We start from the raw sequence: 20,303 nt of genomic DNA on the forward strand, positions 1-20,303 counted from the left end.
GGGATAACTACTTATCAGCAAAGTAAAAATATAAATTCCTCCTTTACAAAGTTCTCAGGGTCCCAGTTTTGCTCAGAGTTCAGATCTCAAGAATAGGTAGAGGTGGGAGACAAGTAGATGGGCAGCCAGCTCTTGCTGACACAGTTCCCAGACAGCAAGGACCTTGTCACCTTGCTGCCTAGTGCCTTATAGAAATGTCTTCAGTTCTGGACAGAAACTGAGTTGCCATGTTGCTCTAGAACAATCTCCTCTCCCATGACAAATCTTAATGTTAATTATCTGATTAATATGGATAACATACTATGGACAAACTTTACATTCCATATGTCAAATTTTATGTTAGATAGACTGTGCAATATTATGTTGAATTAACTGACAACTTTGAATTGTCAATGGGTCAAGAAAACAGGCCCTTCCTCCTCCTCTCCTGGAAAGTGGAAATTGATAGAGACTCTTGTGAATCTTGAACCTAAGGTCCCTGCCATTGGAAGGGCCTCTCCAGTCACAGTGAAGGCTCCTATAAATGTGGTTACAAGATCTCCATTCAATGATTTTTAAAAAAATAGTCACTGAAGATGTCAGCTAGAAGTGCTCCGAAAGCTTGTGTCATATGTAAGGAAGAACGCAACAGAAGTTTTCATGTCTTTGACATTCATTAGCATGGACTCACCAATAGTGTGTTGCGATGCTGAAAAATTCTCTTCCAAGTAGCCAGACTTTCCTTTCCCTCCTTCCAGTAGAGGCAAAATGATGTATTTCTTGACTCAGACACAGCTGTAAAGAGAGCTCATTTTTCTGTGGAGTCAGGGCCCTGTGCAGTCTCCCACCGAGAGCTGGTCTGCCAACCACAACATTTCCTGAAAATGAATGAAATGTTAAATGTAATTTCAGACAAGGGGGACAAAGTGTGTTTGTTTGTTTGTATTTTGTTTTTGTTAACTATTAAAGAAATGATAATATTCACTTTAAAACATAACCACTTTTTTCCTTAATAATTTCTTCTTCTCTGAAGAAAAAAGAGTGTATAGAGAAATTATGATCTATTAATGATATGTGTAGTGTCTCTTAGACAAAATGTTCTTAAACACATTACATATGTATTACATGCGGTAAAGTCAAATAAACATAAATAGACACATCTCTAAGAGAATGTTTTATGTGGAAAAGTAGGGTTGCAATCTGGGACACACACAAACCTGGGTGGTTTTCAGTATGTCTGAGAAACAAATAAAAGTCTGAAAGTTTTATAAGGAGGAGGAATGGAATCATGTAATGTAATGCTGGAAAGAATGATCATTGGCACTAGTGGAGTTCGGGGTAACTGGCAGGCTTCAGCGGCTGAGTGAGAGCAGTAAGTAAAAGTTAGTCTTAGCACAGGAGATTCCATCAGGTACCTGGCAAAGCTGGTCTTAGGCTTGCAGCAGGCTGTTTCTTCAGCAGGTGCTAGGGTGCCTCAAGTGTTTTTTTGCTACTGGACCCTCCACTCCAATATTCCTTTGGGTATGATAAAAATGAGCCAATATGTATAATCAATTTTCACATATACCATGTGTGTTCAAAAGAAGAGATGCCCCACAGGGGCCATGGAATTTTCAGGGGAGACTGAACTCAGTCGCTCCCCAGCTATAAGGAAAGGCCTCCCAATATGCAAATATCTCTCCAAGCCCTGAAGTAAAATTCTGCTCTCACCCTGTGGGAGCTCACAGTTCTTGCCTCAGGCAGGGCTGAGATCTGTGGGAAGACAGAATAAGGTCTAGAAAAAGATGGAATTGCTGGGTCTTCTTTGCCTGGTGACAGCTTTCCAAGGTGAGTGTCTCGGATGTTAAACATGGATCTGTAGGAATGACTATGACTGCACGTGACTGACAGGGACCAATTCTCCTTGTCTACAGGTGTCCTGTCCCAGGTGCAGCTGCAGGAGTCGGGCCCAGGACTGGTGAAGCCCTCACAGGCCCTGTCCCTCACCTGCACAGTCTATGGATCATTCATCACAACCAGTATTAGTTGGTGGCACTGGATTCGCCAGCCCCTGGGGAAGGGACTGCAGTGGATTGGGGAAATAGATCATTCTGGAGTCACAAAACACAACCCTTTTTTGCGGAGCTGCATCTTCATTTCCAGAGACACATCCAAGAACCAGTTTTTCCTGCAGCTGAGCTCTGTGACCGCCGAGGACACGGCCGTGTATTATTGTGCAACAGACACAGTGACAGGAAGTCATTGTGAGCCCAGACACAAACCTCCCTGCAGGGGCACGTGGGATCACCAGGGGGCGCTTAAGCCTCAGGAAGACTAGACCCAGACTGGGGCTGGAGAAATGGGAGGCAGTTTTCTGAAGGTCTGAGTTCCTCCTCCTGGCTAATGTTTAGAAAAAATGGATATAGTTATTTTAGGATACACAACAATCAAGACTGTGTGGTGTTGGTGGAAGAGTAGAGACTTAGGACAATGGAAAAGAAAATGTGTGAACTCTGATCAGCCAAGAGTTTCTTACACATGACAAAGAAAGCACAGACCATAAAACATGAGCAGCACATGATCAAAACAGTGTAGTGCTGATATAAAAACAGACGTGTCAATCGATGGAATCGAATACAGAGCCCAGAAGTAAATGCACATAATTGCAGTTAATTGACATTGATAAAGGTGACAAGAACAGAGCATGGGGAAAGGACAGCCTCTTTAGTAAATTGTGCTGGGAAACTGGGATAGCCACATGAGGAAGAATCAGATTGAACCCTTATTTCACACCACTTGCAAGAATCAACTCAAAATGAATTAAACACCTAAACCTAAGACCTAACACTTGAAAAGTGCTCGTAGAAAACATGTGAGAAATGCTCCATTTGTCTAGGCCATGATTTTTTTGAATATGACCCCAAAAGCACATACAACAAAAGCAAAAGTGGACAAATAGTATTACATAAAACTCAAAAGCTTCTGAACTGCAAAGAAAACCTTCTCATTATAAAGAGACGACCCACAGATTAGGAGAGAAGATTTGAAAACTCATACATCTGATAATGTGCTAATATTAAAAATATAAAAGGAACGCAAAATATTCAATAACAAAAACCAATCTGCTCAAAGAATAGGTAAAATAGTTTTACATACATTTCTTAAAAGAAGATGTACAAATAAACGGCCAAGAGATATGTGAAAAATTTCTCAAAATCACTAATTGTCAGAAAAGTGTCTATTGAAATCACAATGAACTATCACCTTATATCTCTTAGAATGACTATTATCAAAAAGAAAAATAATGAACTTGGGAGAATGGCCTCCATTTCAATTTTTTGGAATAGATTGAAGAGTATTGGTGTTAATTCTTCTGTGAAGGTTTGGTAGAATTTGGCAGTAAAGCATCTGGTTCTGGGCATTTCTTTATTGGGAGACTCCTGATTTCATCTTCAACTTCTTTGCTTGTTATTGGTCTGTTCAGGTTTTCTGTGTCTTCTTGGTTCAGTCCAGGTAGTTTCTATGTGTCAAGAATTTATCTGTTTCTTCCAGGTTTCCAAATGCGTTGGCCCATAGCTGTCTGTAACAGCCTCTAATGATTCTTTGTATTTCTGTGGTCTTGGTTATAATGTTTCCTTTTTTATTTCTAATTTTTGCTATTTGGATCTTTTCTCTTCTTTTTCTAGTTAGCCGTGCTAATGGCTTGTCTATTTTGTTTTCTCAAAAAACACAACTTTTTGTTTGGTTGATTTTTTGTATTTTGGGGTTTTTACTTCTTCTGCTTTGATCTTAATTCCTTCTTTCCATCCACTAACTTTGGGTTTGGATTGTTCTCGTTTTTCTAGTTTTTTGAGGTTTTGGCATAACAGTGTTTATTTGTCATCTTTTTATTCTTCTGATGTATGCATTTATTGTGATCAAGTTCCCTCTTTGTACTGCTTTTGTGATGTCCCACATATTTTGATATGATATGTCATTATTTTCATTAGCTTTAAGAGTTATTTTTTTAATTTGTTTAATTTATTCTTGGGCAACACAAAGCAACAAAATGGTGCCCAGTGTGAGGACGTTCTCCACGGATCGGAGACTGACCTGCCAAGCATTAGAGAGGAATAGGACATCCGTTCATCCCAGCAAGGGAGTCCCTAATAAGGGAGACGAAATGCACCCCGGTAAGGGAATCACAGGTGGCTTTCAATTAGCGACTGCACGCCTGCGGCAGGTCAAAGTTAGGCTTTTTCAACCCTGGAGATATTTTTTCATTTTCTTTACTTTTACAGTATGGATATTTGTTAACGAAAGGGGAGACTGAACATACACTACAACTCCAATGTCTCCTTAAAGCAGCAGGCTGTGAGTAACTGAATGGCAGCTTGTAAAACTGTTAGTAGATATTAAACAACCGTGTCCTGATGCCTCAAGGAAGGGAGCCTTAACATAAAAATTTGGGAACAAATTGGTCACTGGTTAATTATGCAATGAGTCTTGTTAAGGCTTCCCACCTAACAACTAGGAATCTATGTCAGGTTGCTCTGAGACCTATCCAAGACCTTAACAAAAAACTAATACATGTTTATGTCACCAAAAAAGGATAAAACTGATTCTTTGCCAGTGACTGAGAGAACTTTAAATTGGGTAATCTAATGTAAAAGAAGTTAACATTTCTTTACAGTGTGGGTATTGTTTGAGCATGTTTTTCTTTCTTATCTGCACGATGCTTCTCTCCTCTCTTAAAAGCAGAGGTTCTTTTCTTAACTGCATGTGCTACTCTTTTTCTCTGAAGACTCTGGAGTTTTATGAAGAAAAGCAGCCATGGCACCAACCAGACCCCTTTTGGGTCTACTGCTCTGCTCCTAAAAATCTCAGGAGTCAAATGGTTTCAACTCTGATTGGTGGCTCAGCTCTTGAGCTCAGGAACCCATTTTAAAAAAACAAAACCTAGACTAAGATCCACCTGTTTAACTAGATGGTCTCAAATTTTCTGGCATCCACTTGGTCATCTTGAACAGACTCTAAATTCTCTTCTAGTCTCATCTATGTATTTCTTCACAAAACTTTATGGTAGAAATTCTATGCTATCTTCTTAAAGGAAGAAAATCTTCTCTGCATCTTCTTGAAAAGGTTTGCATACTTTGCTTTACAATGTAAACTTGTTATCTTGCTTTCTTTAAGGCAAGGTGAAGCTTCACCAATAAGTCTTTTGGAAAAAACACAACCTAAACCTTACTGTCCTTTTTATCAGTGAGCTTTTTATTACATCTTGAACAAAACCTATAGGATCCTTTTTTGTCCTTGTTGTTTATGTCTGCATATATGTGTGTGTAAGATATATGTTATGTCTCTATGTTCATATCTGTTTGTGTAATTGTTTTATGTGCAAGGTACCAAATTGGCTTATAATTAATTACAAGCCAGCCAGGAGCCTCACACAAGGAATCATTTTGTTGCTTTGCCTTGCTTCGCCCCCCACGGATTTGTCACCCCTCTTCCCCTGGGTGACGGAGATGCAAAGGATTACTCAAAGCCCATCTGTACTGAGCAGTGAGAGGCCCCGAGGTGGTTAATTTCCCTTCCTTGGGAAATTAATGCCAAATTGGGGTTCACTTCCTGCATTTGTTTTACAGACCAGGAAGTTACAGGAATAGAACAAAGGTGGGGTTATAGTTTAACAATATAGACTGGTAACTTTCAGTGAAACAAGCTAGATGACATTCCAGTAGACAATTAAGTGATCCACCAACAAAAGCTTGATCTTAGCAAACATTCCTTCTTATAGCAATTTCTCAGTATCTTTACATAACAATCAGTAACTAGTCTGTCTTTGAGCCAGCAACCTTGCTGTGCCACAAATCTTATCTTGCAACAGAGACTAATAGCCTGAGGGAAATTTCCAGTCCTCTGCAAGCTCAATATTTGAAACTGCAAGGCTTTGGGAAACGAGGCCCTGTGCGGTACATATGCTTTTTAGCATATTCCGTATCTCCCCCGTTTTATTTATTTAAAAGGAAAAGCAAAAGCTATAGATCAGGTTGGCATAGATAAGACAAAAAGCATTTTGTTAAAGCAAAGTTAGTATCATTTAGCATGGCAAGTCCTTTTAATTTACTTCAGGTGAGGACTGATGTCATTGTCTCAGGGTGGCTGCAGCGGCATCACTCCAGGTGCTGTGAATTGGGTGTAATTAGCAATTGTTGAAACTCCGGGAAAGGGATTCTGCTCCATGTATTAGTTGATTCTGAGTTCAGTGAGTTTGTTAATGTTAAAACTGTCCAGGACATTACTGTTTCCAAAGCATCTAGTCTTTTGTAAAATTTTTGATCAATTACAAGGCTTTCACTTAAGAACAGGATGTCTCATTCAAGTTACAAACACCCTCTTTAAGGCCAGGAAAATTTAGAGAACTGCTTTTGTAGAGACGATGTTATTTCCCCCTTTATGATCAAGGCATTCCTCATGAAAGCATTGATGATCAATATCTAGATTGAAAAGGTTTTACTTTTCTTTGCTTAAATCTCTTGGTGTTGGGAAAGCACTTTCCCAGGTGGTGATTGAAAGAAGCATCTCGGCTCACTTTCTTTCAGTGATCTGTCCCACTTGGGGGGAAAGGTAAACAGCAGGATGAAGCAGCACCAGCCCAAATTTATGGCAACATAAAAAAGGGATCAGCAACATGGAAATGAGACATGCTATCTTATATCCAAAGTTTTAAATTATATTCTGTTATAGAGAGAGAGAGTTAATTTTCATTGAATTTATAAAAATAGCTACATTGCCATAATAATCATAAGGATACTTAAAGTTATTAAATTTGGGGGGGATCAAATAGGGAGGAAACAAATTATTTTATCTCTGTTTTAAATGACATTTTACCAAACTATTGTTAATTATAGATAGCTTAAGAGAGAGAGAGAGTTGTCTTACATTTGGAAAAACATTAGGAGAACCAGCGGCGTTTTAAAATAAGGAAATTGTAAAAACCCATAATTCTTTTTAATTAATTTACCAATTAACTTTTGTTGTTTTGACTTTTGTGAACAATTTCACAAACCCATCAGTTTCTTCATTAGAATTTTTTTTTTCCTTTTTGTCTTTTTTCATGACTGGTAATGGGATCGCAACCCTCGGTGTTGCACCCGTACCATGACCGGCAACGGGGTCACAACCCTCGGTGTCACGCCCGCACCATGCTCAACCAGTGAGCGGACTGGTCTCTATATGGGATCCGAACCCTCGGTGGGAGTGCTGCTGCGCTCCCAAGTGCTGCACTCTACCGAGTGCGCCACCGGGCCGGCCCTCTTCATTAGAATTTTAGAACTTTAGTTTAAAGCTATGAATTCAAAGTTTGTCAGAAACTGTATCAGAGTTTTTCATGAAATATTTGAGGATATACCATTTAAAAATTATAATTAAACCAAGATTATGACTGGTAGCATTTATAACAAGACACAGATAACTAATAACCTTACAAGATTTTGGAACACATATCCATAACACCTTGAGTACTGACAATGCTTTCCCAAATAGCCTAGCTTATTTAATAAGCCAATTAGTTCTGGTATACCTTTCATATATCCTTTGAGAAACTCCAGGGCCCTTGGAATTCCTCAAAGTTATTTTATAGTTTCAGAATTTAGTGTTGGAAAGCTGTGTTAAATAACAAAAGGCTTAAAACATTTAGTTGAATAAGATCACAAATTACTACAAAAAATAAAACCGAAGTGACAAAGGGTTTTAAAGGCAGAGAGCACAAGAACTTATCATGAAATAAGTTTTTAAACCAGTTATCTAAGGGACAAAGAAAAACTTTTACAATTTTGTATTAAGAGCAGTCAAGTGTTTTTTTGTTATTTTGTTTTGCTTTTTTTTTTTTTTTTTTTTTTTTAAGAAAATCTGGTTGTTCCATTGCAGGAGAGCAAATTCTAACCCTGTATTAGAATACTTTTGACATTAATTATTAGAAAAATTCACATATAATTTGTTTTTAAATCCAGTTGTTTTTTTTTTTTTTTACTATAAAACCCTTTCAACAAACTTATCTACATAAACCATCATCAAGACTTACTCAGACATTCTGTTTTTGTCCTATACTTTCTACTTTCTAAATAGCCAGTCCTTTTACTCTAGGACAAAAATACACTGTACCAGATGCTTTCTTACATAAAAATTATCTTTCTTATTCTCTAGCCCCTCCAACCATAACCATATCCCCACATCCACAGCATTCTTTAAATCACCTCCTTCTTACACACTTGTTTTTCTTTCATCAATGTTAAATTTGCCTAATTTGTCTAAAAATTACATATAAAAAGGTATTTTTTTGTATTTAGTTTTTTTTTTTGGTTTTGGTGGGGTTTACAACTTAAAAGCCTCTAGCAAAGACAAAGGTAGTCCTGTTTGATTAGTAAACCCAAGCAACAATGTGTGTTGATAAGAACATTTTTATACATTCAGATTAGTAAATAGGTGTCCATTTATCAGAGCAAATCACACAAAGCCCAGTTTTAGTTTTAGCTAAATTTACCAAATACATATTTATGGTTTCCCAGCCAAAAAGTTGGTGTATTAGATTTATACCCTTATCAGTTAATGCTAACTAGGGCCTATGTGATATTTGGCATAGGTTTCTTTTCACTAGCCATTTCAGGTCCCAGGTTTTCATGTGGTGTTTGTAGCCATGTGGAATCCAGAGAGGCAGAGGGCAGTATTCACTATCTATGTCTAAAAGATATTATCTCTCCCAGCATGACCAGGAGGCAGAGCTGAGATAGCAAAGAGACATATTGACTTAGAGACACATTTAGGTAAAAGGTTTGAATCAAATATTGAAAATATATTTATCAAAACTTTAGAAGATTTAAGTCACGTGAACTTGAAAAGTATGCTTATTTATTTAATGAGTGCACATTAATTATAAGCCAATTTGGTACCTTGCACATAAAATGATTACACAAACAGACATGAACATATAGACATAACACACAGCTTACACACGCATATATGCAGACATAAACAACAAGAACAAACAAAGATCTTATAGGTTTTGTTTCAAATGTAATACAAAGCTCACTGGTAAAGAGGACAGTCAGGCTTAGATTGTGTTTTTTCCAAAGGACTTATTGGTGAGGCTTCACCTTGCCTTAAAGAAAGCAAGATGACAAATTTACATTGTAAAGAAAAGTATGCAAGCCTTTTCAAGAAGATGCAGAGCAGATATTCTTCCTTTAAGAAGATAGCATAGAATTCTACCAATAGGGTTTTGTGAAGAAATACATAGATGAGACTAGAAGAGAATTTAGAGTCTGTTCAAGATGACCAAGTGGATGCCAGAAAATTTGAGACCATCTAGTTAAACAGGTAGATCTTAGTCTAGGTTTTGTTTTTTTAAATGGGTTCCTGAGCTCAAGAGCTGAGCCACCAATCAGAGTTGAAACCATTTGACTCCTGAGATTTTTAGGAGCAGAGCAGTAGACCCAAAAGGGGTCTGATTGGTGCCATGGCTGCTTTTCTTCATAAAACTCCAGAGTCTTCAGTGAAAAAGAACAGCACATGCAGTTAAGAAAAGAACCTCTGCTTTTAAGAGAGGAGAGAAGCATCGTGCAGATAAGAAAGAAAAACATGCTCAAACAATACCCACACTGTAAAGAAATGTTAACTTCTTTTACATTAGATTGTCCGATTTAAAGTTCTCTTAGTCACTGGCAAAGATTAAGTTTTATCCTTTTTTGGTGACATAAACATGTCTTAGTTTTTTGTTAAGGTCTTGGATAGGTCTCAGAGCAACCTGACATAGATTCCTAGTTGCTAGGTTGGAAGCCTTAATGAGACCCATTGCATAGTTAATCAGTAACCAATTTGTTCCCAAATTTTTATGTTAAGGCTCCCTTCCTTGAGGCATCAAGGACATGGTTGTTTAATATCCACTAACAGTTTTACAAGCTGCCATTCAGTTACTTACAGTCTGCTGCTTTAAGGAAACATTGGAGTTGTAATGTATGCTCAGTCTCCCCTTTTGTTAATGAATTATCCATATTTTAAAAGAAAAGAAAATGAGAAAATATCTCCAGTGTTGAAATAGCCTAATTTTGATCTGCCGCAGGCATACAATAGCTAATTGAAAGCCACCTGTGATTCTCTTACTGAAATGCGTTTCCCTTATTTGGGACTTACTTGGTGGGATGGACGGACATCCCATTCCTCTCTAATGCTTGGCAGGTCAGTCTCCGATCCATGGAGAACATCCTCACACAGGGTGCCATTTTGTTGCTTTGTGTTGCTTCACCCCCCATAGATTTGTCACCCCACTTCCCCTGGGTGACAGAGATGCAAAGGATTACTCAAAGCCCATCTCTTCTGAGAAGTGAGAGGCCCCAAAGTGGTTAATTTCCCAAGGAATGGTTCCAGGAGATTAACCATTTTTGAGCCTCTCACTGCTCAGAAGAGATGGGCTTTGAGTAATCCTTTGCATCTCCATCGCCCAGGGGAAGTGGGGTGACAAATCCGTGGGGGGCAAAGCAATGCAAAGCAACACTTGGGTCCATATGTCATTCAAGAGAATGTTGTTTTACTTCCATACACTTGTTTTCAGAGTTTTGTTTGTTATTGAGCTCTAGTTTTCATCTACTGTGGTCTGAAAAAAAAATAAATGAAATAATTTCAATATTGTAAAATTTCATGATAAAGACTTTCAGCAAATTAGGTATAGAAGGAAAGTATCCCAACACAATTGAAGCCACATATGACAAACCCACTGCCAAAATCTTCCCAAATGAGTAAAAGTTGAAAGTTTTTATACAAGACAAGGATGTCCACTCTCACCACTCCTACTTAATATAGTATCAGAAGTACTAGCCAGAAATGAAGGAAATGGTTACCCAAGGACGTGTTCACTTGGCGAACTGGCAAACGAGTTAACCAAGAAATGTCAAGGATCCTTGACAACGCTTGAAGTCGTGAGAACACTTTCTTGGGATGTTCCCAGGAGACACAATATAGATAACCAAGTGCTTGAGAAGGGAGGTAACGGCCTTCTGCTCTTGAGAAAAGTATAACAGAATTTATGCATTAATGCATCTCTCGCATGCACAAGCTTGCTAAATGTAATAAAAGCTGTGACAGCAGCTGGGTCGGGGCTACTCGCCTGAGAGAGCAGTACCCCCCCCTTCACCTGCATCTCATCTGCTGTGTCTTCCTTCGCGTCTCTGATCATTTTAATCAACATCTGGTGCCCACACGTGGGGTGCAAAAGGTAAGACGTGGGAACGGACGGGACCGAGGAGGTTTTAATGGACGGTGAAGAGTTCCGCCATCTCTTGGGGAAATTTAGAGTCGGGGCATAATGGGAAGTCAGTGTTAAGTGTTTAAGTGTTATGTGATTAAGTGTTAAGTGTTTACCATCGGCGTTAAGTGATTGTATGGTAGTATTGAAATCATTATTGACGTCTTAAGGATTAAAAATTAAAGAGAAGGTTTTACTTTCATTATTTAAAAAGATACAGAAACATTGCTATTGGTTTACTCCAGACAATATGAACCAATTTGATGTAAAAATTTGGAGGCAGGTCAGTAAAGCTTTTTGGAGAGCTGGTCAGGCTGGAGAAGTTATATCGGCAGAGGAATGGGCAGCATTTAACATGGTGGCTTTAGCCTTGCAACCTTTCAATCTGATTCAGATGACAGCAGTCAGCGTCCTCAATCTGATTCAGTAAAGCCACAAAAGAAAATTCTTTCTTCACATATACATGAGAGTCCTCCTGAGCCTTCTGCCCCTCCCATGCCCAATTCGGAGTCTGATGATCATTCTGATTTTTGCGATGATGAGACTGAGATTCCAAAACCTGAATTAGAAAAGAAATGTCTTATTCAATCTAAATCATACCCACCATTACCTAAGCCCCCTGATGATCCAAAATTGGATGTTTTGGACGATCTTATTCAAAAACTGGAGGCTTGCTTACAGGATGCACAAGCTTTCCCTGCTGTACAGCAGAAATCAATCTCTCCGTCTGCTTCTGCCCCTGGCATTCCACATCATGTTTTTAAATTTCCAAATTCACCTCAAATGAAAAAGATTATGTTAGATGCTGATTCAGGGGCTCCCCAAAAGACTCTTCCTGACATGCCTCCTAATGGATTTTTTTATTTTCCCATTTTAAGACAGGAAACACCTCCTACTGAAGAATTTCATAATGGATTTATTCAAGTGCAATATGATCCTGTCAGTTTTCAATATTTAAAGATACTTAAGCAGGCTATTACCACTTATGGTATTACCTCCCCTTATGTTACTGGACTTTTAATGTCTTTTGCTGAGGACAATTTACTTATCCCAATAGATTGGGAAATACTTGCTCATATGACTTTGGAATCTCCTCAATACATACAGTTTAAATCATGGTGGTGAGATAAAACAGAAAGGGTGTCTCGCCTAAACGCTTATCAGCGTAATGGAGGGCCTGACGTGGAACAACTTACAGGTACTGGTGCCTGGGCTGATCTTCAACAACAATGTCAAATGAACCCTGCTGCCCTTGCCCAATTAAAGGCAATTTGCCTTATGGCTTGGCAGAGGATTCAAGACTCAGGACCATCCCCCCAAACTTTTGTTAAGATAATGCAAGGTCCTAATGAACCCTATACTGATTTTTTGGCCCAGCTTCATGTTGTTGTCAAAAGAGCAATTAGTAATGAAGCTTCATGTTGTTGTCAAAAGAGCAATTAGTAATGAACAAGCTCAGAGATTTTATGAGTTCAATTTCCAGATTTGAAATTTATTCATTATATGGATGATATTTTAATTGCTATGCCTCCGACTTTTTCTTGCCCAGAATTGTTACAGATTATTCGTGCCACACTTCAGGATTTTGGTCTTTTAATTGTGGAGGATAATAGTCAATCACAGCCTTTTTCTTATTTAGGACAAAAGATTACTGAACAAATCATTATTCCCCCAAAGGTACAAATTCGAAGGGATTCATTGCGGACTTTAAAGGATTTTCAGAAGTTATTAGGAGCTATAAATTGGCTTCGCCCTTCATTGCGTATCCCAACATATGCCTTGCCTCATTTATTTTCAACACTAAAGGGCGATCCAACCTTAAATAACCCTCGAGTGTTATCCCAAGAAGCCGAATCTGAGTTACAACAATTGGAAAATATTACCCAACAAGTTCAATTGCAAAGAATTACTGACTATAAAAATTTACAACTTGTGATTTTTCATACACCTCATTCACCCACTAGTGTGTTACTACAACAAGATAATATTATTGAATGTCTTTTTCTTCCGCATAAAACTACTAAACCATTAGAAACATATATAGATAAAATTTCTGTTTTGATAACTAAAGGACGGCTCTGTTTTTGTCAGTTAACTGGTCAAGATCCTTGTATTATTGTACTGCCTTTGTCTCACGGAGACACAATCCTTATATGTTTTGAATGTACGGTGGCAATTGGCTATTAGTGAATTTTTAGGAAGTTTTACATCTCATTATCCTTCACATAAGATGCTTCAATTTCTGCAGAGAACGTCTTGGATTCGTCCTAATTGTGTTAAATTTTCTCCTATATCTAATGCAAAAACTTACTTCACAGATGCTAACAATTTTGGCCTGGCAGGATACACAGACACAGTAAACCATAAAGTCCTTCAAAGTCCTCATACTTCAGTTCAGAAAGCTGAAATATATGCTATATATTTACTTTTAATTGATGTAGGAGATATTCCTTTGAATATTCTTTCAGATTCCCAATATGCTGTCCAAGTGGTACAAACTATAGAAACTGTTACTGTTCCTTCTGATTCTAATGAATCACACGCTTTATTTCACTTACTAAGCAGCAAGTTATTCACTCCCGTTCCTCACCTCTTTTTGTTAAGCACATTCGCACTCATACCAATTTGCCTGGACCGTTGAGTAAAGGTAATGCATTAATCAATACTCTTGTAGGTTCTGTTTTGCAGGCCACTGAGGCTCATTCCCATTTTCATTGTAATGCTCACTCTTTGCATCATGATTATCATATTTCATGGACTCAAGCCCGTGCAATAGTACAACAATGCCCCATATGTCAAAAATTAGATGCAGTTCCTTTATCGGCTGAGGCCAACGACCATGGGAATGCTCCTTTTCAGTTATGGCAAGTGGATGTTACTATTGCTCCTGAATTTGGTAAAGTGAAATATGCTCATGTGTCTGTGGATGCTTTTTCAGGCTTTATGTGGGCAACACCATTGGCATCTGAGCGTGCTAATGCAGTTATTTCTCATCTCTTGGAGGCCTTTGCTGTCATGGGAATTCCTATACGGTTAAAAATGGACAATGCCCCTTCATATTTATCTCAGAAATGTCAGTTATTTTTCCAGGCCTATAATATCAAACATTTTACTGGTATCCCTTATAATAGCACAGGTCAAGCCATTGTTGAACGGCATAATAGAACACTTAAATCTTTGTTAGAAAAACAAAAAGGGGGAGACTATATGGAATCCCCAAGATGATGAATAGCTCAAGCTCTATTTACTCATAATTTTTTGAATAGAAATGCAGAAAATTCAACACCAGGTGAAAGACAATGGGCACATGTATCTAGTGAACCACTATAACAACCTATATATTATTATGATACACTCAAATCCCTTTGGCTTCCAGCGGTAGTTAACCATTGGGGCAGAGGTGATGCTTATATTTCCACAGATACTGAATCCTTTTGGATACTGGATAAGAGGATTAAGCTGAGAAATGGCTCAAAAGAGAAAGAAGGAAATGGAAGAAGTTCAGAAAGGCATAGCAGATCTACAGATTGACCCAAACAGCTGAAAAATGTTTCATTATCCACTACTAAGCACTCAAATGGCGACTATACCAACTTGAGAACAGATAAAGAAATTGACTCAAGAAGCAAATAAGATCACTGAACAACATGGTCATGGGGGTAATGCATTCGCAATGTTTTTGGCCATGATGGCTTTGGTGTCCACTCAAGTTGGTTTTGTCACTGCTGATAATCATACTTATTGGGCCTATATTCCACATCCTCCCATTAATCAGGCTGTTTCTTGGTATGATGCCCCATTGTTGGTGTATGCTAATGACTCTAGATGGATGCCTGGACCACATTCCCAGTGAGGACCTTTAAAGCCTGAAGAGGAAGGGACTAATGTTATAAATTATACAGTGGGATCAGGGGGACCTCCTATTTGTATTGGACATGGTGATCACTGTCTTAAAATTGCACCCCAGGCATGGTTAACTGTTACAAGAAATACTTCAAGTAAGGAAAGTTACGACGACTGTTTTTGTTAAGTGCCTATAGTTTCCACAATTCTTCATTTGATCAAAACGCTTCTGTACCCCATATTCCTCCCTGTCAAATACTTATTCTGAATCACTTGCCCCAATGGGCTCCCTGGACTACTTGTAGGGGAGAAACGGCCCAAGTACTGGTTAATACTTCCTATGGAAATGTCATTGATTGGAGTCCTATTGGCTCTGCTCGGACCAAAGGCCACACTTCAGATCTAAAGTGAAATAAACATAATCATATTATAAGTACTGCAGGAAATGAGTCTATTGTATGGCACGGTGGAGGACTTGCACCTCCATTTCCTCATTTACCATATTATCCATTACAAAAAGATTTGTGGAAACTTCCCACATCTTTATATCCTTTATATACATGGATTGGATGTATGATTAATTCCTCATCAAACTATTCCTTAAACTTCACTGTAAACAGTTTCATATATGTTCACAGTTGTGTACGATTACCTTATTTAATGATGATTGAACAAATTAATTGGAAGCAAACCACTGGTGAGATAAAATGTTTAGGTAATTGCTCATTATATACTTGTTTAAATCATACCATGAACATTAATTTTTCTAAAGATAGTTTATATATCTTGAAGGCAAAAATTGGCATTTGGTTACCAGTAAACTTAATTGACCATGGCAGGACTCCCCTGCTGCTGGTTTCTTACAATATGTAGCTGAGTCTTTGCTAAAACGTTAAACTGCAAATGGCAAAAACAAAAAAGGGGAGATGAAGGAAATGGTTAATGGACTTCTGTGGTCAGTACCCAAGGACGTGTTCACTTGGTGAACTTGCAAACGAGTTGACCAAGAAATGTAAACAATCCTTGACAATGCTTGAAGTCGTGAGAACACTTTCTTTGGATGTTCCCAGGAGACACAATATAGATAACTGAGTGCTTGAGAAGGGAGGTAATGGCCTTCTGCTCTTGAGAAAAGTATAACAGAATTTATGCATTAATGCTTATCTTGCGTGCACTAGCTTGCTAAATGTAATAAAAGCTGTGACAGCGACTGGGTCGGTGCTATTTGCCTGAGAGAGCAGTAGCCCCCCGCTCTTCACCTGCATCTTGTCTGCTGTGTCTTCCTTCACGTCTCCAATCATTTTAATCAACAGAACCTGCCTCAGCATGACTGGTACATCATCCCTTGGGAAGGCAACTCTCACAATGTCTTCAGGGTGCTGGCTGCTGTGAGGGGCATAGATGGTGAGGTCACCAAACTCTACCTTGTGTGCCCCTTGTCCTTGATGGCTCCTCTTCACCCTCCATCTCACTGCTTCAGTCGCTCCAGGATAGGTGCCTCCTCCTGGGGCACACCACTCTCAGCCAGTGAGTGCACCGGCCATCCCTATATAGGATCCGAACCCGCAGCGGGAGTGCCGCTGCACTTCCAAGTGCTGCACTCTCCCGAGTGCGCCACGGGGTCCGCCCCATCTCAGATCATTTTAATCAACACAGAACAATCAGAGAAGAGAAGGAAATCAAGGAAATATAGATTGGAAAAGATGAAGTCAAAATGTCCCTGTCTGCAGATGGCATGATCCTATATAGAGAGAAGCCTAAAGACTCTACAAAAATTCTTAGAGTTTTGCATTTCTCTAATGACTAGTTATGGTGAACATTTTTTTTATGTATTTGTTGGCCATTTGTATGCCTTCGTTTGAAAAATGTCTATTCATCTCCTTTGCCCATTTTTTAATTGGATTATTATTTTTTCACTGTAGAGTTCTTTGTAATTTTGGATATTAATCCCTTGTTGGATGTATAGTTAGCAAATATTTTCTTCCACTCTGTAGGTTGTCTCTCTGCTCTGTTGATTGTTTCCTTTGCTGTGCAGACGCTTTTTAGTTTGATATAATCCCACTTGTTTATTTTTTCTTTTGTTACTTGTGCCTTTGGAATCTTATTCATAAAGTCTTTGAAATCAATACCACATTGAGATATCATCTCATCTCAGTTAGACTGGCCATTATTAAAAGACTGAGAATAACAAATTCTGGTGAGGGTACAGGGAAAGGGGAACCCTTTTACAGTGTTGGTGGGACTGTAAATTAACACAGCCATTATAGAAAACAGTATGGAGGCTCCTCAAACAACTACAGATAGGACTATTGCTATACTATTGCTGCTGTATAATCCAGCAATCACAATTCTACATATATACCCAAAGGAATGGAAATCATCATAGAAGGGACACCTGCACTCCCATGTTCATTGCAGCTCTATTTACAGCAGCCCAAATAGGGAAGCAACCTAAGTGTCCATCGATGAATGACTGGATAGGAAAAATGTGGCATATATACACAATGGAATACTACCCAGCCATAAAAAAGAATGGAATTCTGCCATTCACAGCAACATGATGAGCTTGGAGAAAATTATGTTAAGTAAAATAAGCCAGATATAGAAAGAAAAGTACTGCATGCTCTCATTCAAAAGTGGGAGCTGAGGAAGGAAGGAAGGAAAGAAAGAAAGGAAAGAAAGAAGGAAGGAAAGAAAGAAAGAAAGAAGGAAGGAAAGCAAGCAAGCAAGCACAATAATACATTCAACATTCAGAAGGAGAGAACAGACCTGTGGTTACTAGAGGTGGAAAAGGGGAAGGGAGAGAGGATTACAGAGAAATTGGGTAAGGAACATAAAGTATAATCATGATTTGTAATAGTGAATATGCCAATATTGATTTAATCATCACATACTGTACACAGTTACTGACAGTCAACACTGTTCCCCATAAATAATATGTATAATCAATTGTATTTCAATTAAAAGTAAAAAAAAAATAGTCAAACAATCTTAGGACAGGAACCCTCAGTATTACCAATGTTCAAAACCAGGCTAGCGACAGAGTCTAAAAAATACAAACAAACTGAGGACATCATACATTCAACATCAACAAACTCAAGAGCACTCAATATTACCCTTGAACATGCTGCTTCTCTGAATAGTTCATGTTCTCACATTCCACAGTGACTGTGGAATCTGTGGATCCTATACAGGGTCTCTCTCCTCCTGAAACACGTGGCCTCCACCCTCTCAGCATGCACTGTGTCCTTAGTGTGTCCTCTGAACTCCTCACAGGGGTGAAAATAAGACACCACCTCAACAGAAACTCACCACTGTCATTTGTTTTTTTTTTCTGTACTCATGATTGTTTATTTTGTCCTGTTCATTACTGGTAACATTCAATAACATCTCACTTAAATTTTTAAGTTTTTGTTTTGTTTCCATGACAAATTGTCTTGGGTCTTCCCACTAGCCTTATAACACAATGTAGTGTGTGCTGCTTTTTTTGTCATTAATAACATCTACAAATGTCACAATATTTGTTTTTCTTTCCAGCAGATCTAATTCTTTCTTTCCTGGAAATGAGCACACACTAGCAACCTATTCACACCCACCTAAATATATGCACACTAATTGTATTTCTGTCTCTGTGAGTGTGAATGTATATCAATCTCCCTCCAAGTTCATAGTTTCTCTGAAGGTGAGGACAGACTCTTCTGCATCTGTGTAAATAAAGAGACCCATTAGTGAGTAGTGAGCTCACCTTGTTCTCGATGTGGTGTGCTCTCTCCCCCTCCATTGTCCCACCTCAGGTCAGCTAACATTCCAGGTTTTAACAAGAGTTACTGTTATAACTCTCCCATATTCTGGTTACTTATATGTTACTGCATTTATGAATATTATTTATTATTTAATTCACTTAAAAAAAAAAAAAACACTGAATAGCCAAGTTGCAATACTCCACACTCATCTTTGACCATAGAAGTAAGTAAAGCAAAGCCAGGTTGTTCTAAATGGTTGTTTAACGGGGCCTGGGTGTGGGATGGAACAAACAGACTTGCCATGACTCCCCTTGTCTCTAGGTGTCCTGTCTGAGCTGACACTGCAGGAGTCGGGCCCAGGACTGGTGAAGCCATCGCAGACCCTGTCCCTCACCTGCACTGTCTCTGGGGTCTCTGTCACAAGTGCTGGTTGGAGCTGGATCCGCCAGCCCCCAGGGAAGGGGCTGGAGTGGATGGGAAACATTTACTCTGATGGCAGCACAGGTTATAACCCGTCCCTCAAGAGCCGCACCTCCATCACCAGAGATACATCCAAGAACCAGTTCTCCCTGCAGCTGAGCTCTGTGACCGCCGAGGACACAGGTGTGTACTACCATGTGAGAGACAGTGACAGGAAGTCAGTGTGAGCCAGACACAAACCTCTCTTCAAGATAAGGGAGGGGTCTGGGCTGCAGGGGGCGCTCAAGGCCTACCCAGCTCCTGTGCCCCAAGGAGCAGGTGCAGAGAGGGGATGGGGGGTTCCTCTTGGGATCTGAGGTTTCCTCTGCTCTGCTGACTGCCAGATGTCCCCCAGGGCCAATTCCTGTTTGTTCTTTGTGACTCTAATTCCCATGTTCTCAGTGCAGGCAACACAGAATGAAGTAACTTTCTTCATCTTCAGATAAGGTGTTCCCATTTAGAGGGACCTTTCTTTTCTCAGATTTTAACATGAAATGTTTTCTTTCCCAGCAAAAAAAATCATTGCAAGGATTCTTATCTTTGTCTGATCAAGAGTAATTTTCCCTAAAGTTTAGCTCAGTCCATGTGTCAATGGAAACTGAGGAAATTGCATGCTCCACTGGCTAAGTCCAGGTTCTTGGTTTCTCGAACACAGAATCGGATGAGACACACCAGAGGTGAAAAGCAAAGAGCAGTTTAACTTAGCAGAGAACACACTCCAGAGAGGATGGAGCGGGCTCGAGCAAGAGAGCATGGCTCATGAGGAACCAAAGTGACATTCCAGGGGGTTTAAGTCCTCTTAGCTGGATTCGTGTCATTTGGTCATTGGTTGAGCCCATAGTGAAATCTCTGTTGATTGGTGCCCTAGCTGGTAGGAGTTCATTGGTCCAATCAAATGATACCCAAGGTGGGGGCAGAGCACCCTGTCTGGAATTGTGTTTGTTGGCTGTGGCTACTTTTGCACTTGTGTTTGCCTGCGTCTGGTTTTCCCACTTGCAAATAACCAAGTTTCCTCTTCCTGCTCT

The 20,303-nt window shown here is 39.2% G+C and overlaps 1 protein-coding gene across 1 annotated transcript; it reads left to right on the forward strand.

Moving 5' to 3' along the window:
* Nucleotides 1–1,763: 1,763 nt before the first annotated feature.
* On the forward strand, nt 1,764–19,466 carry LOC103598804. The gene is made up of 5 exons (XM_008582866.1): nt 1,764–1,806; nt 1,893–2,206; nt 10,437–10,445; nt 14,093–14,306; nt 19,141–19,466. Exons 1-5 carry the CDS (start codon nt 1,764–1,766, stop codon nt 19,464–19,466), a joined length of 906 nt encoding a protein of 301 aa, XP_008581088.1.
* Nucleotides 19,467–20,303: the final 837 nt, after the last annotated feature.

Source organism: Galeopterus variegatus, unplaced genomic scaffold (assembly GCF_000696425.1).
Source record: "Galeopterus variegatus unplaced genomic scaffold, G_variegatus-3.0.2 Scaffold2746, whole genome shotgun sequence".
Classification (NCBI taxonomy): domain Eukaryota; kingdom Metazoa; phylum Chordata; class Mammalia; order Dermoptera; family Cynocephalidae; genus Galeopterus; species Galeopterus variegatus.

Bases quoted from the DNA above. Each gene is read 5' to 3' on its own strand.
- LOC103598804 (XM_008582866.1), top strand. From the start codon at position 1,764: ATGGAATTGCTGGGTCTTCTTTGCCTGGTGACAGCTTTCCAAG. The intron at 1,807-1,892 runs GTGAGTGTCTCG...CCTTGTCTACAG, and splicing joins CCTGGTGACAGCTTTCCAAG to GTGTCCTGTCCCAGGTGCAG. The intron at 14,307-19,140 runs GTCAGTTATTTT...CCTTGTCTCTAG, and splicing joins TTCATATTTATCTCAGAAAT to GTGTCCTGTCTGAGCTGACA.